At 33.8% G+C, this 27,899-nt stretch overlaps 2 protein-coding genes and 1 long non-coding RNA gene across 4 annotated transcripts; 2 read left to right on the top strand and 1 right to left on the bottom strand.

Moving 5' to 3' along the window:
* Window positions 1-10,870: 10,870 nt before the first annotated feature.
* On the bottom strand, window positions 10,871-13,409 carry LOC121254640 (rust resistance kinase Lr10-like). The gene is made up of 3 exons (XM_041154762.1): window positions 13,361-13,409; window positions 12,305-12,343; window positions 10,871-12,045 (listed from the first exon to the last, which is right to left on the bottom strand). The coding sequence occupies exons 2-3, from the start codon at window positions 12,324-12,326 to the stop codon at window positions 10,898-10,900; spliced, it is 1,170 nt and encodes a 389-aa protein (XP_041010696.1). The 5' UTR covers window positions 12,327-12,343; window positions 13,361-13,409; the 3' UTR covers window positions 10,871-10,897.
* Window positions 13,410-15,084: 1,675 nt separating this feature from the next.
* LOC121254648 lies at window positions 15,085-26,296 on the top strand. Its single transcript, XR_005938683.1, has 3 exons — window positions 15,085-15,380; window positions 15,480-15,484; window positions 26,284-26,296. It is a non-coding gene; the product is annotated as an uncharacterized LOC121254648 (long non-coding RNA).
* Window positions 15,451-18,009, top strand: LOC121254638 (rust resistance kinase Lr10-like). Of its 2 annotated transcripts, XM_041154758.1 has the most exons (4): window positions 15,451-16,185; window positions 16,504-16,523; window positions 16,623-16,649; window positions 16,743-18,009. In XM_041154758.1, exons 1-4 carry the CDS (start codon window positions 15,560-15,562, stop codon window positions 17,858-17,860), a joined length of 1,791 nt encoding a protein of 596 aa, XP_041010692.1. In that variant the 5' UTR covers window positions 15,451-15,559; the 3' UTR covers window positions 17,861-18,009. The 2 variants fall into 2 exon arrangements, with proteins under 2 accessions (XP_041010692.1, XP_041010693.1); XM_041154759.1 differs by lacking the exon at window positions 16,504-16,523 and having other exon boundaries at window positions 15,452-16,184; window positions 16,614-16,649.
* Window positions 26,297-27,899: the final 1,603 nt, after the last annotated feature.

Here is a 27,899-nt window from a genome sequence, read left to right as displayed (position 1 = left end):
CTACGTCGATGACTCGTCTCGCCGCTCGGGTGGAGCTGTAAGTGTATACATATTATCAAACTCTGGGGAAGAAGCCTATTACTCGGTTAGGCTCAAGTTGAAAACCACCAACAACAGAGCAGAATCTGAAGCCTTACTTGTGGGACTCGCCATAGTAAAGGCACTAGCTGTGACGGAAGTGGAAGTAAAGGCAGATTCTCAAGTGGTGGTGAACCAAGTGTAAGTGTATCTCGCTGGAAGAAACCCAGTACGTGATGGCTGAAATACACGAAGAAGTGTGCAAGAATCACTTGGGTAGAAGAATCTTGGTGGGAAAGGTCATGAGAGCAAGTTATTAATGGTGTCGAGCTCTCAAAGATGCGGAACAATTCGTCAAGACATGTGCGAAGTGCCAAATACATGCGCCAATTCAACATTGTCCGCTTGAGGAGCTAACATCAATTACATCTTTGCGGCCCGTTGCGTAATGAGGACTAGATATCGTAGGACCAATGCCCTCGGGAAAAGGAGATGTACAATTTATCATAATCGCGGTGGGCTACTTCACAAAGTGGGCAGAAATGGAACCCTTCGCAACAATAACTGCCGCAACATCACCAAGTTTCTTGAGAAGGTTGTGGTATGTCAATTTGGCATATCACGAGTCATCATTACGAATAATGTGCGACAGTTCGACTCTAATTACTATCGAGACTGGTGCACGTAGTTGAGCATAAAGGTCAGATACTCCTCCCCAAGGCACCCCTAAGCCAATGGGCAAGTGGAAGCGACTGATAAGACTTTTGGTAGGGATCTTGAAGAATAGACTAGCGACCGAAAAGTAGGCTTGGGAGGAAGAACTCCCAAGGATTTTGTTGGAGTACCGAACCACCATCAAAACCTCGACAGAAGAAACTTCCTTCACCCTAACTTATGGAACTGAAGCAATGACCCCAGTGGATGTAGGAATGTCAAGCTACAAAGTCCAATACTTCGACAAAGAACTGAACGAAAAAATATTACGTGAGAACTTGGACTTGGTAGAAGAAATCAGAGAAGCAGAAATAAGGACGACTACCAACAAGAGGAAAACAAAGAATACTTCAATAGAAGACTGAGGCCTAAATTGTTCAAAGTAGGTGACTTGGTTCTGAAAGAAGCCAGAGTGACCTCCCAAGAAGAAGGAAAGCTCAAGCCAAAATGGTAAGGACTGTATGTGGTTACGACCTACCACCGACCTAGAGCCTACTTGCTAAGGGATGTCGAGGGAAAAGAGTTGTAGCACCCGTGGAAAGCAGAGCATCTCAAGGTATTCTCTCCAAGCCACCTAGTTTGGTCGAGCTCATCTTCCGCCTAGATCTCAAAGCTGAGTGTTCCTACACTCATGTGTGCACTCAAGTGGCAATCACAGAAGGGGATACCCTTCCTAAGCATGCATCTCCCCGCCGACTAGCACGGCAAAGTCAAGTGTCTCTAAACCCACATGGCGGTTGGAAGAAGGAACACATCCCCAAAGTATTCCCTTCCTCGCCGAACTGCGCAACCAACAAGGAAGCCGAGGCAACTTTCACAGGTAATTAAATCGCTACCGCCCAAACACTTTTTTGGCAGCTAAAGAGCAGAGCTCGTATCATCCACCAAGTAAACTAGATGGGCCCAAGTCATGAAGGCCTAAACCATTCGGGTTACTCACACTCAATGAAACCCGAGTAAATAAACAAAGTGAGGTACACACACAGAGATCAGGAAATGTTACCACATCGATATTAATATTGTTTGGATCAACAATAAAAGGTCTAAAAAATAATCATCATCGATACACGCACAAAGGGAAAACTAAAAATCAACGATTTAGGGCTGGAAGAGGAAAGGCAATGGGTATCAGATCCCTACTCAGAGAGTTGAGGAATTGAAGTGACTGGTAGTCTGGCTTGAGAGTCTTCAGGGCTAGAGTATTCAAGTCGGTCTGAGGGTTCTCCATCAAATGGTCTCTCAACGTCTCCATCAACTTGTATCGATAGCCCCAAGCTATGCTGCGAACTACCTTTGTTGTTGACAACTGAGGAGAAAGTTAGACCAAGTCCTCCCTAGAAGAAGCCAACTCAAATTTTAAAGTAGCTATTTGTTGGTCTCAGGTAAGGATGTAACCGGTCTGGTTCAATCCGGTTTGGACATATTTTAAAACTAAACCGGTATATACCGGTTTTTAGATTTAAAGAACCGATACTGCACCCGTTATATTCTTAAACCAGTACTTCCGATTTTTCCTATTTCGGTCCGGTTCGGTCTGGTTTTTCTGGTATATTATATAGTATCTATAATATAGTATATATATAATATAGTGATAATATATAATGATATAATATTAGTATAACTACTAATACAATAGACTATAGTGATAATATATAGTTATTTATATAGGATTTTAAAATTTAATATTATATTAATTAGTAATTTATCAAATAATACAAAATTATTTTATATATAATTATATATAAAAATTAAATATAATATAAAAAATCATATAAAAAATATTTTATACAATATAAAAATTAAGAAAATCTATATATGAACCAGTCCGGTCTGGTTGGGTCCTATCTTAGAAAAAGGAAAAACGGAACCAGGCTGATTTCGACAGGTTTTGAGAAAAATGGAACCGGTACCAAACCTGATACGAGACCAAACCCACCGGTTCGGTCTGGTCCAGTTTACCAGTTCATTGCTTTTTTTTCACCTCTAATCTCGAGAGGCAACTTTCCTCCTCGTGCATAACAAGGAGTCACTAATCTTGACAAATTTGGCCTCCACCTTCTCCCACTCCCTCTTAGCGATTGCATATCGACTATCAAGACTCTCCATCTCGCCTTTAAGGCGGTCAAGGTCCGTACGTAAGTCCCGACAGGTCCCTTCTACTCAATTCATCGTGGCCACATACCCACAACATTGCTCCTTAGTCTCCTCCAACTCTACCTCCAAGCAAGGTAGCCGATCTCACCCAGTATCTCACTCATCTTCAAACAACTTAGCCTCAAGGTAGTAGCGAGTTATCTTTTCCTTTGATTTTTCTAGGTCACTCCGGAGGTAGGACGCATCCTCGCGGAGAGCAGAGATGCTCCTTTCTAATGAGCGGGAGTAAGCATCCACATGAGCAAAGGTGGCTTCGCCTCATCCCTTTTGACCCTCACCTTGGTGACCTCTCAATGAGCTTGGACCGCAAAAGATCGTAATAGTCAAACCTCATCTTCTAGCTTAGCCTTACCGTCGATGATACATGTAGCCACGGAGTCAATCCCCTAACATGCCATCACAAATTGGTCAATAAAGGAATGATAAAGGAGAATAGACTGAAGATGAGCGTTGAGAAAGCTCATCGAGGAAAGGAAACTTCTAAGCTTGTCAGTTGTTTCATGAATAAATTCAACCCTGACGATGTGAGGACTCAGACAGGATCCAGAAGAACAAGACCTAGAAGGATAGGTTTCGAAGGGTCCGGGCAATCCAAAGAAACCACGCCTCTCGCCCCAAGAAGTCGACCTCAAGCCTCCCAGCTGCCCAAGCTGGTAGGAAGGAGTGAGAGAAGGAGCCCAAGGCAGAAGATTCATGCTCCCAAGAGCGTCGAACCTTTGCTCACCCAGAGGCTCTACGTCACCTGCCAGAGGAGCTGGTGGCATGGTTTCCTCCATAGCCACCGGCAATAGAACCTCTGACTTCAAAGAGGTACTAAAGGGTAAGGAATGTATCGAGACCCTATCCTTGCTCAAATCCACGGTCAAGGGATTGTCTTGTGACAAACCCCTAGGGTCAAAGGGAAGAATCGGGGTTTCACCACTTCACCACTAGAAACGGTGGAGGGAATAGAGCAGGGGGTGTGGGTGCCACCATCAACACCTCCCCAGAGAACGCCAACAGGTAGGTAGGAAGGCACCCCAGAAGTCTTCACGCATGCCCCGACATTATCGTCCAAAGGTGCAGGCATCTCTATAATATCCTCAAATGGCACACCCAAAACAGGTTCAAGGAAGGCCAAGTAAAAGGTCATTTCAAGTTCCTCGTCCCGGCTGGAAGCCTCAATCAGCCCCCTGATCACCTAGCGGGGTAGAATGCAAAACCAAGAAAAGTGATGGAGCCAAACGAAGACTAAGCAAAGGGCATTCGAAACCCAACTCCATAGCCAAATCAACTTCCGCCTGTTCCAAGATGTCATCAAGGTTGTTCAGGTTGGGTGATACACGCCGACTTGATCCACCAGCCCTCGATAATGACTAAGCCCACAGAAAGGGGCTAGAGCCATCAAATGGAAGGGGAGCCTCCTGCTCGAGCCCCGAACGGTCGCAAACTCCCATCGATTTGCAGATCACCTTGTCCTCCGTACGAGGTTTCTTCTCCTTCCCCTTGGACAGTGTTAGAAGGCCTCTTTTGGTCATAGGAAGCGAATGACTCCCTTAGCTAATGGTGACCGCTAACACGTAACTGATCTAACATCACTAAAAACCAATCAATATTAGCTCTAGTAAAAAAGGCGTTAGTCCAAACTTCTTCCGAGTGTCATCTCACCCAGGGATAGACATTCTTTAAGCGAGCCTGCTCCCAATCGGAAAGATTCAGAGAAAACACCATGTCGTCTGGAACAACTCCCCACACAGCTCGAAGGGGAAACTCCTGGCAATCAGCCTCGCCGGCAAAGAATTCTCAACTGTGACCCGACATGAAAAGGAATTTTTTAAACCAGTCCTTGACACAAGACGAGCGGCATTCCAAGCAAGCTACCTAGTAGTTGGTACAAGAGCGGGAAATACACAAATTACCTTCGTGGCACCATATCCCATGGGTGTAAAAAACTCCCTGGCAGTCAAGTTGGGGTAATCCTCATCGTCGGTTTCCAAGACCAAGCACCATACGATGCAACACGACATAAGGATCCTCCAAACGTTAGGATGAAGCTACGTAGGAGCCAAAGCAATATAATCTAGAACATCTCGAATGGGACGGCAAAAAGGGAGCCGTAGTCCATTCAAGAACATGGGGGATACAATTGTTTTAGCACATTTGAGTACCTTGGCAGAATAGATTTTAACTGGAAACTAAAATTCCTACATTGGTCATTTGTGAGGGCATACTACAAATTTGGGATCTATGGCATGCACTACCAAAAGAGGTGATGTGGGAAGAGGAAAACATAGATCTCTAACTTAAGGGAATGAATGGGAGCGAGTCTGGGAGCTATGAGTCGACGAGAAGGTTCTATTCCCTCTGTGTCTCAATACCTTCCACTTCTATATTCTATTAAAGTCTTCCTTTTTTTTTTCAAAATGATAGAAAAAGAATTATTATTTCCATAAAAATTATATGGCTTTTTGCTTTTTTAGCTATGAAATCTAATTATTTTTCTTGTACCATGAATTTTTATTGTTGATCACACCAAACAAATCAAACAACAAATGTTATCCAATATTTCAAAAAAAAAAAAAAAAAACCAAATATTATCCAAAATAACTTTGCTGCTTTAAGACCAGAAGGAGAGCTCCAAACACGCCCCTAAAATTAAGTGCAATGACAGAGTTACAAACCCATCTACATTTTATTTACTATTTATCAGTAAAATAGTATTCTTTTTTTAAATTTAAGCACATCAAATTAAAATTAATATTTCTAAAAATATTATTTTATTTCAAGATGGGAGAAAAATTGTAAAGAGATGGTAAATCGTCTCAAGTTGAACACGAGTAAAGGGCAGATTTTTGCCATGTACTAGGCTTCCTCGAAGAACAACCAGACAACAAATTCTGCTATCACATCAGATAAAGAGAGACGTGCAGTTGAAGAGGGCAATACTGGGTGGAGAAGCTCATGTCTTGAAGAGGATTCCCCGCATTAGATTCCCACAAAGACACCCTAAATCCTTTGCTTCAGGTCTCTCTGTCTCTATCACTTTTAAGTCTCATGTTTTTTCCTTCTTTGCTCTGCTTATTGTAACATTTCTTATCAACAATTCTTTTGCTAGAAGTAATTGAACAGAAATCCTGCTTTGGTTTGTGCATTTTGCTTTTATTTAGCCAAAAAACTGCCTTTTTTTTTTTTTAGTATGCTTTATGTATATTCAACGGATCATTATTTCGCTTTTATTTTGATAAAATGTAAATTTCGTAAATATTTAACTCGGATTGGTTAATTTTTCTCTCCAATTGTATGCTTATCATGAGCTATTGAGATGGATGAGTGATTTGCTACCAAGATAGGTAGAAGTGTTATTTTTCTTTTTTTGAAGTCTCACCCAAGATTGAATGTTAGGTCTTCTAGTATTCCAGTGGGGCATTACAAGGATAACAGGAGGTCAGAAAGGGCTTGGTTTGAGAAGAGAAATGCGGGAGCAATGGTATCATTGAGAGAGTGGGTTTCACAGCCGTTCCAATAATATACGATTCATTAAGGATTTACTCAAGTTAACTCAGTTATGAGAAGTTATATGTAGCAATAATGCAGACAACGTAAAGAAATGTAGGCCGTGCTGGTTCTGTTGTGAGCAATGAGACTCATTGACGGCTTTCTGAGTAGTACAGAGCTCAATTATGCGAATCAAACTATTTTCTTCTCCATTATATGTGTTCTTTTTGGCTTCCCTTTTGTTCTTCAACAGATTTAAATCTAGTAAGGTGTTTTTCATTTTTTAACCTGTCTTCTATAAATAGATTGGTTGAGATATCTGTACAAAAGTCCAGGCACCACTGAATCATGACCATGAATGGTGTACCTTAGGCTTATTCAATTTTTTAAGAATAGAAGCTATATAAGTGGTATAACATGACATATTATGATGCTGCAGCAGTATATTTGCGTAGCCTACTGATCAATGTCTTGCCTTTGTGATGACAAGTTAGTTTCAACACAAATAAGGGATGAGGTGGAGAAAGATGGATGAGATTGTGGGCTTGGTCAACATAAGTTTAGGAAAGTGTGACACTAGCATAGACTTCATGGCTGCAGTTGTATGGACTAGTACAATAAGTTGGGCCTCACAATGACTAAGCAAGGCAATAAAGGCCCATTATGAGGACAAGGTCAAGAAAAGACTGCTTATCATTTCACAATACCGTAGAATTTGCTCATGTCAATGGCTTGATGCATAATTAAAAGATTCAGGTACCACTAATTAGGGGAATTGTCCGAAAATGTTGACTGAGACTGTTTAGATATGGGTAAGATAGATAATGATTTCACTCCTCAGGAGGGGTAAGGCCATGGCATTCATCAATAAATCTTTGGTTGAGGGTGCTAAAAACCCAGAAGGTAAGTTTGGCAAGGATGTGGTATCTGGGTTTTTCTCTTGAAGAAGGTTTTGTAATGCTATAATGAGCAGATGAAGGTTTTGTAGCTGATCCAAAGAAATGGGATGAGGCTTTTTGCTCATAAATTAATATAGAAATGTCTTATTTAAGTTGCACCTTATCGCTATATCAGACCACAATTTGATCAAGATGTCTCTGCTGAAACCCGGAAGTTATAATACTGGCTAGGTTTCAAACCCTCTGTTTATTCATTTTGAAGAATCTGAGCTGCTCAATGGTGTATACGCATTATGACATGTCAGTAGTTTTGTGTAGTCTGTTGGTATGTGTATTGCCTCTGCCCTGTATCCATATTTAACTTAATCTTCCCTAAAAATATTAGTCTGGGTTCCTCCAATATTTACCCATATTTAACTTAATCGTCCCTAAAAATATTAGTATGGGTTCCTCCAATCTTTGTACAAACGAAGATCTTCGGCCTCTTCCCCCTACAGTGCTGTTCACTCGTAGATTTGATGGTCCCAAAAGGTTGGATTCAAAATGGTTCCATATATTTTGATACATGATATACTTAAATGAAATCCTGAGGAAATGGGAAATGGCTTCATGATTAACGCATATATGACATTTGGATACTGCTATGTTTCTTGGTTGAGCAGATTAAGTATATTTGGTTGTGTGAAGCTTTAAGCAGTGACTTCAAGTGTTTCTACCTTTATTTTTCTTTTGTTCACTGATGTATTCTCAATGATTAACCATTCTTAAAGGCATGGTAAGGGATGTCTCTCCCCACACTTTTTTTTTTTTTATTATTACACTAGTGCATTTACTTGAATCGAACTCAGGTATAGATTTCCTATATTGCCTTGATAGTTTTCTTCTTAGTGTGTGCTTACAAATATGTCTATTTCAGATTTCCATAACTTTCCGTGCACAAATTCTTCATCTCAAGCTCAAAATAGGGATGCTCGAAACATTACCATTTTATACAGTCTTTTTTATTTTGGGAGAAAAAAGACTGTATAAAATGTAAATTTCTTAAATATTTAACTTGGATTGGTTAATTTTCTCTCCAATTGTAAGCTTATCATGAGCTATTGAGATGGATGGGCGATTTCCTACCAAGATTGGCAGAAGGGTAATGAGAAGATGTCTTTGAGCTATTTCGTGAACAACCAATGGTCCAATGATGGCATATTGCTTTTGTTTTTTTGAGTTTCACCCAAGATTGAATGTTAGGTCTTCTAGTATTGCAGTGGGGCATTACAAGGTCTTCTAGTATTTAAGTTTCACCCAAGACCGCTTATCATTTCACAATACCATAGAATTCACTCATGTCGATGGCTTGATGCATCAATTAAAAGATTCAGGTACTGGTCGGTTGGATTCCCCCTCTCTCTGTTCTCTTTTAAAAAGTTACTAATTCTTTTTCATCAGTGTTTCCACCAAAGAGAAGCCTCTCCATTCCTTTTCCAGTACATGTCTGTGTGAACTGTAAAAACCATCATTTAAGATGGCACCCTCTTGGCATGGTATGAGTGGGGACCAAGATTTTGGTCCCAAAACCCGATTTTTTTTTTTCCTTCTTTCACTTTTGTGCTATGGTTATGGGGTATTTGTTGGGGAATCCCACTCTCCTAATGTATCTCGTTTTCCATATCTAAATGATATATCTGCTTGCTTAGAAAAATGTTGGTTGAGACTGTTTGGATATGGGTATGATAGATAATTGATTTCACTACTGTCAACTGAGGTCAGCTAACACCATTCTCAATGGTTCCTTTATCCTATCATTTAAAATATATTACCAAAATCTTTTTTTTTCATACGAACTTTTATAATATACCATACATTAGCTTATCTATTTTTTTTGTCTATTAAATATTATAATTTAATATTTTTTATTCATTTCAAATATTTCCTCTAATTATCAATGATATCCTCATATCTTTTGATATTTGCAATATCTACTCATATACAATGTTATATAATTATGTTCTATTTTAGATTAATCCAAATTTATAAGCCAGACCAAAATTTAAATTGATTCAAAATATTAAAAAAGATATTATATTATGAGAATATTTTCAAAATATATTATGAGAATATTCATTTTTCATAATTGTGAAATAAAACTCTCAAGATAATTGTAAAAGGATGTTCCCTTTAGAGAGCTTGTTGAATGATGTACTCTGAAGGTTAACTACTCAATCAATGGAAGTGACTATATAATGAGATATTATCTTATCGATGGTATATATCCTTCGCGGTCAACATTTGTCAAAAACAATTCATCCTCTGCATGGAAAAGAAAATATTTTACTGCAGCTTAAGAGTCGACAAGACAATATGTAAAACAGACATTTGGAGTGCATTATGCCCAATTTGCAATTTTACATGGACTTGCAGGGTTTTTTAATCTTCTAAAGGAAATTATGATGGCATCATGGCATGCATAATTTTGCAATCAATGTTTTACATGCAAAAGATATTAGATACTCTAATAGTCCTAGCCCTAAATGATAGTTGATATTGAAGCATGATAAATCGTGTTTAGTTTGAACATATCCTTTTAACTTGTATTATTCTCTAATTAACCTAATAGAATAATGCTACTCATCATTCTCTCATCATCCCGTGATGTGGTATTAGATGATTGGTTCACAAGTGAAATATAATATATAGTATCTAATCATCTAATGCCATATCATGGCATGATGATGAGAAAGAGGATGATGAATAGATTTGTTGAACCTAATATTTACTTGTGATTACATAATAATCCAATCACATTATTATGTAATTATAAGAAAGAAACCTGACTACCATCTATCTTCCTTATTTATATTGTTATTATATTTAATATTTGGATTTCATTTTGAGCAATGTTATATAATGCACTCCTCTTCAACTTTTATCATACTTGAAAATGTGCTACTTTCCATTACCTTTGAATCATCTTTTTTTTTAAAAAAAATCAAAATCAAAATCAAAATTATACATCAACATAGTGAGATAATGGTATTGTAGATAACATTTTCCTTTTATTTTATAGCATTTAGCTTTTCTAACTTTATAAACCTTGATGGGTGCTTTAAGCATTATGCGTATATACAGAGACATGCATAAATTGCATTTCTATACGCATAGATATGTATATATATTGATATATTTTTTTGCATGCATGAGTTTATATATATATATATAGTGCTATATTTTCTAATTGGGTGGAGCTGTGAGGTGATTGCATCTAACTCTCTTAATAATAGTTGTTCTATGATTCGCTAGTATACTTAGATAGCCCAAAATTAGTCTACACATGCATTTATATAAGCGCGACTAAATTATATTGATTGGTCCCATAGAATATGCAAAATTCAACAAGCTAGTGGAGACAACAAATGAGAATTGAATATTAACGCCATACCTTGTCGAAGATTAACTAAAAACCCATTCAATAGTTTAGCGTAAGCAAATTGAATTCAGAAATAAATGATGTAGGACGAAGGAAAGCTAACACTGATTTGTTACATATATAATAATATGAAGAACCTTTGAACTGTCAAGTATGAGAGATTGCCATCCTTGGCTTGGCGACTAGCTTTTTCTTGCAGGCAAATCAACAAACTGACATATCATTTAAATTGCATTGGCGATTGTGTATACTGACTTGATTCGCTTGATTGAATTGATGACCAAGACTGATTTGAACTTTCTTCAATGTCCGGTTGTATGTATCTCTCTGATAATGACAAGAAAGGTTTCGGAGGTATTTGTAAACATTCAATATCTCCTTCAAGCATTTCTATGACTTTTTTCATTGAAGGACGATCATTAGGCTTCATTTGTATACACCATAACGCAACTATGATCATCTTTTTAGTCATTTTCTTTTCCTCCTTTGTGGCATCTTCTATTTCTATGCCATTTTCATTGTGCAATTGGTCATAGACACAAGTAGGGAAGTAGGTTTCACTAGATTGATCTGCAAATGTATTCAAGTTCCTTCGTCTACCTGTCATGTCCATCAATAACATTCCAAAACTATAAACATCAGCTTTGTATGAGATGCCCCCAATATTTTGATAGCACAACTCAGGAGCCATGTATCCTAATGTCCCCCTTACAGCAGTCAAAGAAACGATGCTATCATCTGCTGAAAAAAGTCTTGCCAAGCCAAAGTCTGAGACCTTAGGTGTAAAATTCTCGTCGAGAAGAATGTTGTGAGGCTTGATATCGAAATGCAAAATTTGCATTTCACAACCTTCGTGTAAATATTTAATGCCACGAGCTACTCCAAGAGCAATGTCAAGCATTTTTTCAAAGCTTAGAAGAATACTTCCTTCTTGTGAAAAAATGTATTTATTGAGAGATCCATTGGACATGAATTCATACACAAGAGCACGCTTTGATCCTTCAACGCAAAAGCCAATGAGTTGCACTATATTAACATGGTGAATCGTTCCAATGGTTGCAACTTCGCTGATAAATTCTTGGCCATTAGCTTTGGATTTTCCTAACATTTTTACGCCTACAAGTTGGCCACTTCGAAGTGTTCCCTTAAAGACAGTGCCATAACCACCTTCACCCAATTTATCCTTAAAACCTTTGGTCATCTTCTTTACTTCTGAGTAAGAGTACCTTATTGGCATGAGGTCATTGTGTTTTTGCAAAAATTCTTCAACAGCGTTATACATTGATAAATGTCTCCTACGCCACTTATATATCAAGAATGCAAGCACAAATGGAGTCGCCAATATAACTTTTGCTCCATGGTATAGTCCTACATATATATGGTATGGCATCACCGAAATAGATCATATATAAGAGAAGTAATGATCAATAGTTGCACAACTGTCAAAAATTGATCTTGTAACAAATTAAGGATAGTAACTATTAGTTTTTATTTTGTCAAAAACTCATTTATGTTTTCCATTGCGTTTATTTTTATTCTTCATAGCCTAAAGAATGATGTGCTAAAAATGTAGTTGAAAAATAAAAAAAAAAATAATGAAGACCAAAGGCAAGGTGCAGGTTCTTACCGAAGTCGATGAGAATGATCATTAGTTGGACTGAAAGTACTGCATGAATATGAAAGGATAAACTAAGTAATCAAGAGACTTGGACAAATTTAAGTTCAAGGCGTAAGAAAATTGCATAAATAAGTGTCCCCCAGGGCTATATATGCCGGAGAAGAAATAAAGAAATAACCGACATGTATATATACATATATATATATATATATAGAGGCTCAATGGTAAGGTAATTTTGGCCATTTTCTAAGGCTCCATCCTATGTAAGGCCTCCAAAAAATAAAAAATGAGGTGTTTTTTTTTAATTTATTTCAAAAATAAAAATAAAAACCATTTCATTAAATAAAATTTTAAATAATTTTTATAGTTTTTACTGTGTGTAAGGCCCCATAATACTAAATTAAATATTTAATACAATGAATTTCTTTTTTTAATATGTAATACAATGAATTATTTATATTTTAAATAATTTTTTTAAGATTTTGCTAAATTTAGGCACAAAATCTGTATTGAGACCTTATTTTAAGTTGTTGTTGTAAATATAAATTCACAAAAACTGTATTTAAAGATTTTAAATAAAATCTTATTTTATTGAAAATTTTGAAAATATTTCATATAATAATTTATATTTTATTGTATTATAATTACAAATGACTCATTTAAATTTCGTCTTAGGCCTCAATTTGTATTGAGCCACCCCTATATATATAAAAAACAATTAATAATAAAAAAAAAAACTAAAACCTCTAGATTTAAATGTCTAGGCTAGCTTTAAATTGAGTTGAGCTCGATTCTATATATGCCAGCTTGTCGACGTTATTGAGCTATCATGTGGCTCATAATTGAGGCTTGTTATAAATTAAGAGGTTTCAAATACGAAAAAAAGATCAAATCCATCATTGGGTAGACACTTCGGTTATTATCCTAGCTCTACTAAATTGGATAATCATGATATAGAGGACACAAACCATCCAATTCTTCTAGCTAGGTCATTAATTCATGTCATGCCTTTCAATCATATATCCTTCAAACAACATGATTTTAATTTATAGATAGAAACCTCACCTCTGTCACGTTGATATAAAAACCTTGAGATCCGATCCCTGACTTCATCTCCTGCATTAATAATGAAGAAAACAATAACATCAGGTATTTGGAAACTCAATCAATCAGCTTTCTATTAAAAGTGTCATTAATTAATAGCATTATTTTTTTCATGAACGTCATGTCAATACAATAAGCGCCTTCAATTTCTAAGTGTTGGAACTGCTTAATATTACGCTTAACATTATTAACGCTATATATGAATGATACGAAAAGGAATTCAGTTTATTTTTGTAACTGTTTTTAATTAGGACATGTGTCAGTACAAGATGATTTTTCATTATTGGCTGCGGCCTCATTTTGTACAGTTTTTTTTCTTTCCTTATCTTATATATATATGATTCACTCACTTCTTGTATCTTAAAAAATGAAAAGATTAAAAAATAATGATAAATTAAAGAAGAAAAATAATATAAAAATAAATTAAAGAGAGTTATGGATTCTTACCGTGATCTATCTGTGATATAAACTTTTCTGCAATAGCTGCGGTGACAAAAAGATTAATAAAACTTATTAATAAGCGAAAAGCTGACTTAAAGTACGATGACTATGGAATGATTTAGTTAATAAGTTGGATAATTAACTAATAAGAAAATTCTTCATTCTAAGCCAATTAATTTCTTAAGAAAATTCTGTTTTATTATAGTGTCATCCTAACATATATCGTATATATTCAAACATCTTTTTGAGAAAGAAATTAACCTCACCCAAGTATAAAGTACGTAGTATGCCGCGGAATCCTGTTAATTTGACAAAGAAAAGAAAAGAATATAATTAGAAATCAACTAAACATCAAAGTGATTATATATAATTTAAAACTAAATTTTATTTATGTCATGAGTATCACAGCCTATATATATAGAGAGAGAGAAAAAAAAGACCGCACCTTTGAATGGCCAAAATAGTTCTTTAGGGAGTCCAGGTTTGACAAAAAAAAAAAAAAAAACACAAGGAATAACGTTAGCGTTTGGAAACAAAATAGTTATTTATAGCTACTATTACTATTATTAGTCGTGTATTTCAACAAAAATAATATTGGATTAGAAATCGGAGCAATACGCATTCTTTACTCACCAATACATGATACGTCGCTACGATCTGCATAGACTAGTGTGCCATCCGGGTCAACGGCGCAATAAACCCATTCGCCACACTTATTTATACAATAGCTACTAAACCATCTAAGCTGAAAACCATAGGCCAATTTGTTGTGGTAGTCTGTACAGGAAAAGTTTCTTTGATCATCACCTGGTAATAGGCCGCCTTGCTCCGATGTCCAAAAAATCTGCTCTACTTGGCACGATGGTACAATATCCCTTGCTTTCGTCCAGCCATATGTAACATAAGCAAACCCCAGCTTGGATTGGGTCAAATTAGGAGAGTTTGAAGAAAACACTCCACTCTCGAAGCAACCAGATTTGTTCAGATAGATCCCAGGATTATTCATTGGTTTTTCACACATCAAAAAAGCCACTGCACTCGTGCTCAGTGTGTCTGACAGATAATATGGAGGAGCATCGAATGGTGTGAAGTAATTAAGAAAATAACGAGGAATAGAGGAGTAATTATCCTTCTGAATACCTGAGTCCACGACTCGTATTGTACGGTTACTGTAATTGATTTCCTGTACGTAATATTTTCTGGCAAATAAGTATAGCGCAGTTTGATTGTCCTCACATGATAGATTATACCATCGGTCGCCGCAGTTTCTTGGCTGGTCTCTCAATCGAAACGGATAACTTATGTTGTGGATATTGCCGCAGGAAGTAGCACAGTGATCATTGTCCTTAGCGCCGCAAGTTTGATGGACTAGCAGTAGTAGAACAATAACGGCGGTGAGTCCTGCAGGGAGGGACATGACACCTCTCGTCATTGAGAGAGATCGAGAGAGAGAGAGAACCAGGAAATTAGGGGATTATGAATTTATGAGAGAGGGTAAAGTATCCAACCCTGTAAACAAGCATGTAATATATAGGTGTACGTCTACACGCGTAAGCACATGCGTCACATAAAAATGTGAGTTTGTCTTTCTGACTCCCACTGCTAGACCAATAATGGCTATATATATATATATAATTAGATAAAGTGCGACTGTTTCAAAGGCTGAGAAACCAAACCTTCCATAAATTAAACAGATTCAAAATTATTTGCTTATAAGAAATGGCAATGATGATCATCTCCTACTTCTTCTTGTTTGTCGTAATTTTCATCTTACCCACCCACGTACAAGGCCGAAATCATGAGTGTGCTGATTCATTACGGTGTGGAGGCCACGGCCAAGCCGTCCGATTTCCTTTCCGACTTAAAGACCGACATCCAGACCACTGTGACTTTCGTCCAGGATTTCTTCTATCCTGCACTGATAAAAACCAAACGGTGCTCGACCTACCGGATTCAGTAAAACTGTTTGTCGAAAACATTGACTTCAAATCTCGGAGAATCCAATTGTATCATCCTGATCGTTGCTTTCCAAGAGACATTCGCCATCTCAATTTATCTTCCTCGCCTTTCCAGTTCACAACAGATTACGCTTTAGATGACTATGCCTTTTTCAATTGTTCCCGTAAAAAAACAGAAGAAGATGAATATTACACTCGGATCTATTGTCTTAGTGGCCCTACCCACCAAGTTCATGCCTTGGCTTTTGAAGATTCCATCATCTACTTTCCGTTACCGCCTTGTACAAGGATTTATAACGTTAGATCGATTCCACGACGTTATTTGGAATCCAACGATGACCCAACTATTTACATGAAGTGGTCCAGATCACCAGATGAAGCGAAAGGTATATATCCTATTCTATCTAATTTCCAACTTTGCACTCAATTTATTCACACTTTTATTAATGCCTAGCTTACAAAGGCCCTTCTGCAGAGACAGCAGCGGCGAATTAATTTCTGCATTAACGAAATTTTAATTTTGCACCAAAGAAATATGAAATTAAATATATAATATATATATATACACATATATTGAAGGGTTTTATCATGAATTAATGTTATTCCTAAAATTTGGAATTAGAAAACTAAATTTAGAAAACAATAATAAATAAAAAAACGATGCCGGTTGTAAAATCACCACTTCACTCAATAATAAATAACATTTACTTTCACGAAACTAGTCATGATAACCATGATGAGAATTTGATATGTTCTCTCTGTTTTGTAATGATCATAAGCATGATGAGAATCTCATATGTTAAAACATTTCGCAGGTACATTTTCAAAAAAAACAAAACTAGTCACCGCTGGTAAGTTGTCCCTTGGCTATATGACATTTTCATCATGGGGCAAGATCATGGGATATGGGACTTCTTGATCACTCACGATTGTTCAATACGCAGGTGCCGTCATAAGTTCATTTCTTGTACTACTGGTGGTCTTTGCTCTCCAACGTGCCTATATTAATAATATGGTAGAAAAAGAATATCGGGCAAAGATTGAAAAGTTCTTGGAGGATTATAGAAATTTCAAGCCAACGAGATACTCGTATGCTGATATTAAAAAGATTACAAATCAGTTTGCTGAGAAGTTGGGCCAAGGAGCATACGGTACAGTATTCAAAGGAAAACTTTCCAATCAAATTCATGTTGCCGTGAAGATCCTGAACAACAGTTCCAAGGAAAATGGTGAAGAATTCATAAATGAAGTGGGAATTATGGGTAGAATTCACCATGTTAATGTGGTTCGCCTTGTTGGCTTTTGTGCTGATGGATTTAGGCGAGCACTAGTTTATGAGTTTTTATCGAATTACTCCCTAGAGAAGTTCATATTTTCAGCGAATGTCAAGAACCGTTTTCTTGGATGGAACAAGTTGCAAGATATTGCTATTGGAGTTGCAAAAGGAATTGAATATCTTCACCAAGGATGTGACCACCAAATCCTCCATTTTGACATCAAACCCCACAATGTTTTGCTTGACGATAACTTTAATCCAAAAATTTCTGATTTTGGTCTTGCAAAATTGTGTTCCAAGGATCAGAGTGTAGTATCTATGACTACAGGCAGGGGGACCATGGGGTACATTGCACCCGAAGTGTTCTCTAGGAACTTTGGGAATGTGTCTTATAAAGCAGATGTTTATAGTTTTGGAATGTTGTTACTTGAAATTGTTGGAGGGAAGAGAAATGTTGATGTCACAGCGGAAAGCACTAGCAAGGTCTACTTTCCAGAATGGATTTATAATCTTTTAGACCAAAAAGAAGAGCTAAGAGTCTTTATCGAAGATGATGGAGATACTAAAATTGTAGAACAACTTGCAATTGTGGGACTCTGGTGCATACAATGGCATCCAATGGATCGCCCTTCCATGAAACTTGTAGTTCAAATGTTGGAAGGACAAGGAGATAAATTAGTTATGCCTCCTAATCCTTTTGCCTCCTCAAGCCCTACAAGAATCCAAGCACGGAAGCCTACCACGCGTTTAGGCCAAGAGTTGGAGGCTATCCAAGAATTAGATTAAGTATAATTGTTTAGAGTTTGTTTTGAAATCTTGTTGTAGTTGAGCATTATTACTTTTGAATTTGCCATCGTAAAGGGATTCAAGGTTGTTTCTTTTATATGAGCATGATATGATCATATTGTTTTAGATAAAATCTAGTAGTTTGGAAGGGGCTAATTAGTACATATTGACTAGGACCCTCGTGGTAGCTAGACACATTGCCCTGTCAGGATTCCCATTTTGTATGGTATGGTGTGTTGCAACACATATTAATCATTAAGGGCAATGACTCAATGCTCTCAATTAGTTGTTTGTTATATACTAAGTTATGAATTCACCTTATGCTATTAGTATTAACCATCTAAGGATTCATTTGATTTCCTAATGAGAATAGATTTTAAATTATGACTCACATCTAAGGGTGTAACCGGTCCAGCTCGATCTGGTTTTATACATTTTCTTAGAATCGAACTGGTGTATACCAATTTTTTAAAATTTAAGAACCGAGACCACATCTTTTCATCATTGAGACCAAAACTTTTGATTCTTCCAGTTTCGGTCTAATCTAGTCTATTTTTTTAGTTTTACATATTATTTGTGTTAGTAATAATATGATCTTTATATATACTAAACTGTTTGTCTATTTATATAATAGTATAAGTACATTATTTTATAATAATTAACGCAAATAGTATAATATTAAATTTAACTATAATCTAAGTTATAGATTTTTTATATGAGTATATATAATCAAATGTGTAAAAATATATTTATAAAAATAATATATATTATAATTATTTTTCCAAATAGTGTTGTTACACCCACCGAGACTTTCCATTGAGAGTATCCACCCAGACGGCCAAATTCTTTTTTTTTTTCAAACATTCTTTTAAACTCCTTAAATATTTTCAAAAAAAAAATCACAAATTCATTAAAAAATACCTCCTTAATCATTAAGTAAAAAAAAAAAAAAAAAGCCAATCAATGGAGTGTCTCGGTGGGAATATCATTTCCTTTTGCCAAAATGTATTTATGCTTGATGTATATCAAAAGTAAGTTTATATTAATAATTTAATATTAATATTCATGGTTAAAATAAAAATTTTATTAATTTTATATATGTTATAAGATTAATAGACATAAATAATAAGATTAAAATTTTAGTTTATATTAATTAGCAGTTTACATCTATAATATAATATAAAAACTTATATATAACATAAAGAATTATATAACAAATATTTCATATATAATATAAAATAATATATATATATATAGATATAAACCATTCTGATTCGATTCAAACCGATTTTTAAAATGTGAGAATCGGTACCGGATCAGTTTCCAACTGGTTTTTTGTTTTTAGAAATCGAAACCTAAACGGATTGATTGGCGGGTTCAGACTGGTTCAATCGGTACAATCGGTTTTTCAATTTATTTTTACGGCCCCACTCAAATTTGATTTAAAGGAGCGCCTACGATTACCCCGTCTAGACCCCACCTATCTAATTCTCAACAAATAAGATATTATTTTGTGAGTATTCAAACCTCTCACTATGCATGCGACGTACTTCACGAATAAGCCTAGTTCAGTACATAGTTACGACAAGAATCTCAAGCTAATTTTCACTGAATGTAAGTCATTACAATTAACTAGCTCCTTTCCAATTAATTGTTTAATTTTTTGAACTACTCGCATACTTCAAGGACTTAATCAAAGTTAATGAATTGGTTGAATGGATGAATCAAAAGTTGAAAGATATTAAATTTGAAAGATAATCCATACAGAATATTGTATGATTCATTGAGTATAACTTCAACCATACGTAGCAAGAGTCAAATCATGTGACATCTTCAAAGACATAAATATGAGTCAGATCAAGGGAAACTAGCCGGTTTGCAAGTTGAAAGGTTCAGGGCAATGCAACCATGAATCCCGCATTTGATAGATCGATTACAGAGTAACGATATCCACCTAATATATTTTATAATATATCTTATAATATAAGAATATTTTAATAAAATAATCTTATTTTTATAAAATAATTTATAAAAATAATTTTTCTTTTAAAATATTATTATGTAAAATGTTATAAAAAATTATGTTTGTTTATTATTTTTCTTAATTATTATGTAATTCAACTTACAACTGCAATTGGATTTTCCATGAAGTTTTCAGTGCGCGCTATTCAATTGCAACTTCATTGTGCGGTACTATGTTTTCATGAAATTGTAATTCCTTATATAAATCGTTCAGTAAGTTTTTCTATAGGCTATAGCGCTTGATCTTTTCTATTGAAGAAGATTTTGGATGGAATAAACCTGGCGAATCTTAGAGAGCCTCGGCCTAGCTAGCTAGTATTTAACTAATTAATGTGCTCAATTGCTAATAAATATAATATAAAGGAAACTAGCCCAATTCAAAACCACTAGATGATCATAAGCTGGCTATTAAAGTTAATTTAATTCATTTACTAAATGGTTCGGTCGTTAATGTAAAGTCATGATCGATAATTAGTCGGCACAACTCCTTTAAAGCTCAAATCAACTCATACAAACTCAAATTTTAGTTTCATGTTGTTTGAAAGCATGCTCCATTACTGGTGCTGATTTTTCTAATCAATGGTCAGACATCTTTCTCAAGCTCACGACTTACTTAATTAATCAGTACACGACTTTTCAAATTTAAAAACTTGACCATCTATATTATGACTTTTCTTTATTGTATGTGGTTTAGATAATTTCAATTCATATTATTGGCATGTCAAGGTCTAACATGCAAGTGGATCCCACATTTATAAATTGCTATGGAGACATGAATGCCTGAATTAGTTCTTAGAATCTTTACTAAAATGCAAATTGGGAATTATTTTATCTAGCTAGCACATGATCATTCGTAAGTATTCAAAAATTAGAGCATATTATAGAAGAATTTGTTCTAAAATTATTTGTAGATAAACGTCTTAATTTTTAGAATATTTATATACTTTTTGTAAATGAAAATATATATATGTTTTTTTATTAAAAGAAAAAAGAAAAAAAAGTAATCAAAACAGTCTCAATCTTCTTTTTTATTTTTTCTAGACCAATATGTACGTCTTAGTTTTTGAAATATCTTTTTACTTTTTGTCCATAAAAAACAATTATATTTTTATTTTAAATAAGAATCAAAACAGTCTCAATATTCTTGTTTCACTCCAATATATACACAACGCTAAAATCTAGTTGGTGTATATATTACAAGTGGTAGACCGCATAATCAACGTCTCATAGAAAATGTGCTCGACCACTATGTAGAAGACAAGTTCCCTGACATTGAAAGAGATAATAACATCGCAGAAATCTGATTGGTAAGAATTAGTAGGCCACATAATCAACGTCCCATATATAGAAGATGGGCCCCATGACATTGAAAAGATCACAATGTCATTCCAATAGACTACTGCACTAAAGTCTGTTGATGTTGATAGATTGATTTAAGTTCTTATCAATGCCAGAAAAGATGACCCACATAAAAGACTTACCTCCTAATGAATTGTTTAATTTAGACCTCACATAGATTTATGTTGACTATCAATTTAATTGATAATCATCGGTGCATTGCATTATATATATTATATACTCACGTAAAATGCTAGAGGTTAGATAAAAATGTTGATGTGTAAGCTTATACAAAATTTAACACTAATTAGACTCTCCTTCAATATGTAAACCTAATATATGAAATATTAATTGAGATTGAGTGTAGACACGTCATTTGACTTTAAGATATTTATTCTTATATTATGTCAAATCATTATTTATTTAAAAAAAAGTTAAATTAATAAGTAAAATAAATTTAATTATTTATATTAAATCGTTAACAATCCCCTCACACTCCATACAACCTATACTTCTAAGTGTCTTGCATTGCACTGCCACGCCCACCTAGCTACATACGGCACGCAACAACCAAGAGGAAATCTCCCATCCATATATAGACATGCATGGTGAATGAGGAATTGAGGAAGATCTCCTAATTGGTGGCCCCCTCACCCTCAAGTTGAAACTGATGATTTATAGTGGAATAAAGTTAGCGCAATTAAGAAGATTATATATATATATATATATGTATTTTTTTTTTTTTAGTTTTACTATTTATCATCTCTATATACCATACACCATATTTATTCTTATTTATTTATTATTTTTTAAAATTTTTTAGTTTTATTCTTTTTAAACTAATTAAATTTTTCTATTCATCATCCATACACTACATATTTAATAAGAGAAAAAAATAAAATATTATGTATATATATGTGATGTGTGGTATGAAAATGATAAGTAATTTTTTTTTTTTTTTTATCTTTTTGATTTACAACTCTTTTATAATCAATGTCATTTTATTAAAAAAAATTTATATTACAAAACTCATAATTAAATTTGAAAGATAATTCATATGGAATATTGTATCATTCATTGAACTCCAACCACACGTAGCAAGAGTGAAATCATGTGACATCTTCAAAGACATAAAAGAGTCAAATCAAGTGAAACACTTCGTACTGGCCGGTTTGCAAGTTGAAAGGTTCAGGGTCAATGAAACCAATGTATCCCGTGTTTGATAGGATAATTATGGATTATGATATCTACATAATATAAGAATATTTTAATAAAATAATGTTATTTTTATAATTAATTTATAAAAATAATTTTTTTTAAATATTATTGTGTAAAATATTATAAAATCCAGCTTATAATTGCAATAGGTCCAAAGTTTCAGTGCTATTCAATTGCAAAATAATGCCTACTCGAAATACAAAAACAAATAGCAAAAGCCAAGGACGGGGAGGTAGGGATAGACAGTAGGGGAGGTGGGGCTTTAGCAGGAGGCTTGGAGACTGCCATTGGTGGCAATTTCTTTGCTTTCTTCGAGTAAGGGATGATAAATCGTGTTAACAGATAGTATTAAACAGTATATATTATACGATAGAAGTAAATTTAAATACGACCCGTTAAATTTAATGGGTCAAATTTTCAAATCTTAACATGACTAATTAAAATAACAGATTGACACAATACAACTCATTTTGATCCGTTATAAATTAATTAAAAAATATATTGACATAACACAATCTGTTTTGACTCTTTTAACCTATTCATGTAAATGGGTTGAATTAACTCAAATAATGCTTTTGATATAATTAACGTAATTTCACATAAAATTTAAATCATAATATCTCTAAAAGTATAAAATTAACTATATAAGTCTAAAATTACAAACAAACAAATTGAAACACCAAAATTATAATCCAGAGGAAGTGTGGGAGGTGGTTGTGACTCGTGAGAACTAACTCAACTGAGAATTGAGAGAGAGTTAGAAAATATAAAATAGGATTAGACTATTTTTGTTTTTAAGTTAAAAAGAATACGCCATACTTATTCTTATTTTTTTTATTATTTTTTAATTTTTTTAATTTTATTCTTTTTAAATTAATTAAAATTTTCTACTCATCATCTATAAATCACATATTTAATAAGAAAAAAAATAAAAGATTATATATATACGTTATGTGTGGTATGAAAATGATAAGTAGAATTTTTTATTTTTTTTATTTTTTTATTTACCACTCGTTTAGAATTATTTTATAATCAATGTCATTTTATTAAAAAAAATAATATTACAAAACTACACGTAATTAAATTTGAAAGATAATCCATACGGAATATTGTATCATCCATTGAGTATAACTCCAACCACACGTGGCAAGAGTCAAATCACGTGACATCTTCAAAGACATAAATATAGTCAAATCAAGTGAAACTAGCCGGTTTGCAAGTTGAAAGGGTCAGTTCAACGCAACCATGAATCGCGTGTTTGATTGGTCGATTATAGAGTAACCATACCCATATAATATATATTATAATATAAGAATATTTTAATAAAATGATGTTATTTTTACAAATTAATTTATAAAATAACTTTTTTTTAAATATTATTATATAAAATATTATGAAAAATTATGTGTGTTTATTAATTTTCTTAATTATTACGTAATCCAGCTTACAAAATTTTCCACGAAGTTTTCAGTGCGCGCTATTCAATTGCAACTTCATTGTACGGTAGGTTTTCATAAAATTGTAATTCCTTATATATATAATTCAGTAAGCTTTTCTATAGGCTATAGCGCTTGTTCTTTTCTATTGAAGAAGATTTTGGAATAAATAAACCTGGCGAACGTTAGAGAGCCTCGGCGGCCTAACTAGCTAGTATTTAACTAATTAATGTGCTCAATTGCTAATAAAGATAATATAAAGGAAACCCAGCCCAATTCAAAACCACTAGATGATCATAAGCTGACTATTAAAGTTAATTTAATTCATTTACTAAATGGTTCGGTCGTTAATGTAAAGTCCTGATCGATTATTAGTCGTCACAACTCGTTTAAAGCTCAAATCAACTCATACAAACTCAAATATTAGTTCCATGTTGTTTGAAAACATGCTCCATTAATACTGGTGTTGATTTTTCTAATCAATGGCTGGGCATCTTCTTCAAGCCCACAGCTTGCTTAATTAATCAGTGTATGACTTTTCAAATGTAATGACTTGACTATCCACTTTATGATGACTTTTCTTCATTATATGTGGTTTAGATAATTCCAATTCACATTATTGGCATGTCATGGTCTAACATGCAAGTGTATCTCACATTTATAAATTGGTACGAAGACATGCAGGCCTGAATTAGTTCTTAGAATTCTTACTAAAATGCAAATTGGAAAATATTTTATCTAGCTAGCACATGATCTTTCGTTAGTCTTCAAAAATTAGAGCATATACAAGAATTTGTTGTAAAATTATTTGTAGATAAACGTCTTAATTTTTGGAATATTTATATACTTTTTTTAAATGAAGAACAATATATTTATATTTTTATATAAAAATAAAATAAAATAAAAAAGAAGACGAAGAAGAAAAGAAAGCAGCCAAAGTAGTCTCAATCTTCTTTTTTCATTTTTTCTAGCCCAATATATACGTATTAGTTTTTGGAATATCTTTTTAGTTTTTGTCAATGAAAAACAATTATATTTTTCTTTTAAACAAGAATCAAAGCAGTCTCAATCTTCTTTTTCCACCCAAATATATATGCAACGCTAAAATCTGACAGATATAAATATTGCAACTGGTAGACCGTATAATCAACGTCCCATAGAAGATTGACTCGACCACTATATATATAGAAGACAAGTCCCTTGATATTGAAAGAGATAATAACATTGCAGAAATCTAATTGGTAAGAATTGGTAGGCCACATAATCAACATCTCATATATAGAAGATGGGCCCATTGACATTGAAAAGATCAGAGTGTCATTCCAACAAACAACTTGTACAAAAGTTTGTCAATGTTGATACATCGATTTAAGTTCTAATCAACGTCAGAAAAGATGACCCACATAAAAATACTTATCTTTTAACGAATTGTTTAATTTAGACCTCACATGCATTCATGTTGACTATCAATATAATTGATAATCCTCAACGCATTGCATTATATATATTATGTGCTCAAGTAAAATACTAAAGGTTAGGTAAGAATTTTGATGTGTAAGCTGATACAAAGTTTGAACACAAAATATAATTAACATGTAGAACCTAAAAGAAAGAAATTATATGAGCATCATGAAACATTCATTGTAGTAGTGGTCGAGGAGAATTTCGACAATTGATAGAACATGTAGTCTTCACAAAAATAACTTATTATGCATAGGAGATTTTATAAAGTAAAAACTCTTTTTTTTTTCTTTTTACTTTTTTGAGGATTTCAAACTCTTGGATGATGTTTTTATAAGGTTGTGAATGATGTACAACAAGGAGACTGTTACCCCTGAGGTACTTTTCTTTTAGGGATTGCAACCAACAAGAAATAAATAAATTAGTCCTAAACATAAATGTAACTTGATAGTAAACTCAAGTTGTGCTTGAATAAAATTGGATCATCCACCACTCCTAAAATCTAACCATGCATGTACGAATTCAATTTGTTTACGCACCTTTGTAAATCCTAACAGTTTCTAAGAGATTTCTTAGATATTGATGGATCATAGAAAACATACATTAATACTATTGTTGTTGATTTTTCAAGTCAATGGACATATTCTTCACATCTACCGCCTGCATAATTTAGTAGTGCACGGCATTTCAAATTTAATAAATTGACCATCAACGTCGTGACTTTTCTTCATTTTAGTTTAGATCGATAACCTCAATCTACATTATTGGCAGGGTCCTCTCGACAGTGGAGCACGGAATATCTTTTTACTTTTTGTCATTTCTTTCAAATCAATCGCAATCTTCTTTTTCTATACAATATATACGCAAATAATGCAGAACTTTGATTGATTTAATTGCAAGTGATAGACATATTGTAGTAATCCGAGTTGTAGATATTATAGTAATCAGAATATATTTTATAAGCTCACCACTGTTTTATTTTATAAGGCATGTCACTTTCTTTACTTCATCTTAGATATTGTGTAAATCTTAATATTTCTTCACTGCGTTATATAAACATTCTCATTTCTTTCCTTTCAATAATCATCTACTTTCTTCTTTTCCTATTTATCTTACTTTCAAATTATTACTTTCTAATAATCATGTTTTAAAGAACTCATCTCTTTATAGCAATTATTTTTTTTTTTAAAAAAAAAATTTGTACTTTCTTGATTGGACAAAGTACTGGAGAGAAGAAGAGAGATGTTTGGGAGCGGATTGAAAGATAATAAATATTTGAGATGAGATAATGGAGAATAAAAACAAGACTATTACAAATATTTTTAATGAAATTTATTTCATCCATATTTTTTTGAAAAAAATTAATCCTAAAAGAATTAAGTTCGGCATCTATCAAATTAATTTTCTTCAATAAAGAGTAGTAAATCACATGTTTTGGGGGGGGGGGGGGGGGGGGGGGTGAATAATGCTACTTTGACACCTTATTTTGACACCTCATATATTTTATTTTATTTTAATTTTTTTCTTTACTTAATAGTTAAGAAAGTGATTATTAGTGTATTGATTTTTTTTAAAAAGAAAAGTGTTTTAAAATGATAAAAAAATATAAATTAAAAAAATAAAAAATTGATTTTGACCTAACAGTAACTTGCAACGAACTACTATGAGTGACAGAGTAGCACCGCTTTTTAGGGGGTGGGCTGAGAGAGAGAAGTGCATAGGCTTTGACCTTTTCGACTTTTTGCACTCTTTTAGAGATGGGCTTTTAATTACTCTCTGGGCTATGAGACATATTGATATAGGTCTAGGCTAGTGATTGGCCTTAATCAATTCCTAGGGTACCACAATGTCCATAACTTATCTCTTCAACTTATATAAAATAAAAGCTAAAGAATTGTTTGCATATAAATATTTTGGAAAAGGAAAGAATAAAATTTTAGTTTTTGTTCAGCTTCTATAGAATGTGTGCAAAGAGCTCTTTAATCTTCTAGAAATTGATAGTTATAAAGTGAATTTTTTTGGCAACAAGTATGCATATTTGTGTGCTACCCTTTTGTTTTGTCTCAGTTTCTGATTTTTTTTTTTTTTTTTTGGATATTGAGTTGAAGATGCTGCTTCTGTTGGTTTTAAGTTTAAAATAAAGAAGCTAATGCGGTGCTCATTATACATGATTTAGCCAGACCACTGCTCTATATATTCAAAAAGTTTCTTTTTTAGATTTTCAGCCTAGAAGAAGGAAAAATTACAGTTTGCATGTGTTTCTCTTATAATCAATAGGTTTTCTTTAAGAAAAAGAAAATGTAAAATGGGTTGAAAAATAGAAAGATAAATAATATGTACAATATGCTTTGTAAACCAATCATGAACAAAGAAAATAATAAATATATTGAAGAAAGAGAGAACTTGATATTGAGGTGTGTTATGATAGATGTTTTTTCTTATATGGAAAAATACATTCTAAAGAGAGTGAAGAAGTGTTCACTCGGCTCAAAGACTACCTATTGAATCCCCCCTCGTGAGTCAAATCATACAAGGAGAAACCTTGTACCTATATCTGTTTGTCA

Source organism: Juglans microcarpa x Juglans regia, chromosome 3D, assembly GCF_004785595.1.
Source record: "Juglans microcarpa x Juglans regia isolate MS1-56 chromosome 3D, Jm3101_v1.0, whole genome shotgun sequence".
Classification (NCBI taxonomy): domain Eukaryota; kingdom Viridiplantae; phylum Streptophyta; class Magnoliopsida; order Fagales; family Juglandaceae; genus Juglans; species Juglans microcarpa x Juglans regia.
This window is presented reverse-complemented; position numbering and strand designations above follow the sequence as displayed.

What these genes read in the sequence shown, in the direction of transcription:
- LOC121254640 (XM_041154762.1), bottom strand. Translation starts at nt 12,326, where the DNA reads ATGATCATTCTCATCGACTTCG. An exon ending in GATCATTCTCATCGACTTCG is followed by an intron (nt 12,046 to 12,304) that starts GTAAGAACCTGC and finishes ATATATATGTAG; the next exon opens with GACTATACCATGGAGCAAAA.
- LOC121254638 (XM_041154758.1), top strand. Translation starts at nt 15,560, where the DNA reads ATGGCAATGATGATCATCTCCTACTTCTTCTTGTTTGTCGTAATTTTC. An exon ending in TACTTTCACGAAACTAGTCA is followed by an intron (nt 16,524 to 16,622) that starts TGATAACCATGA and finishes CAGGTACATTTT; the next exon opens with CAAAAAAAACAAAACTAGTC. An exon ending in AACAAAACTAGTCACCGCTG is followed by an intron (nt 16,650 to 16,742) that starts GTAAGTTGTCCC and finishes TTCAATACGCAG; the next exon opens with GTGCCGTCATAAGTTCATTT.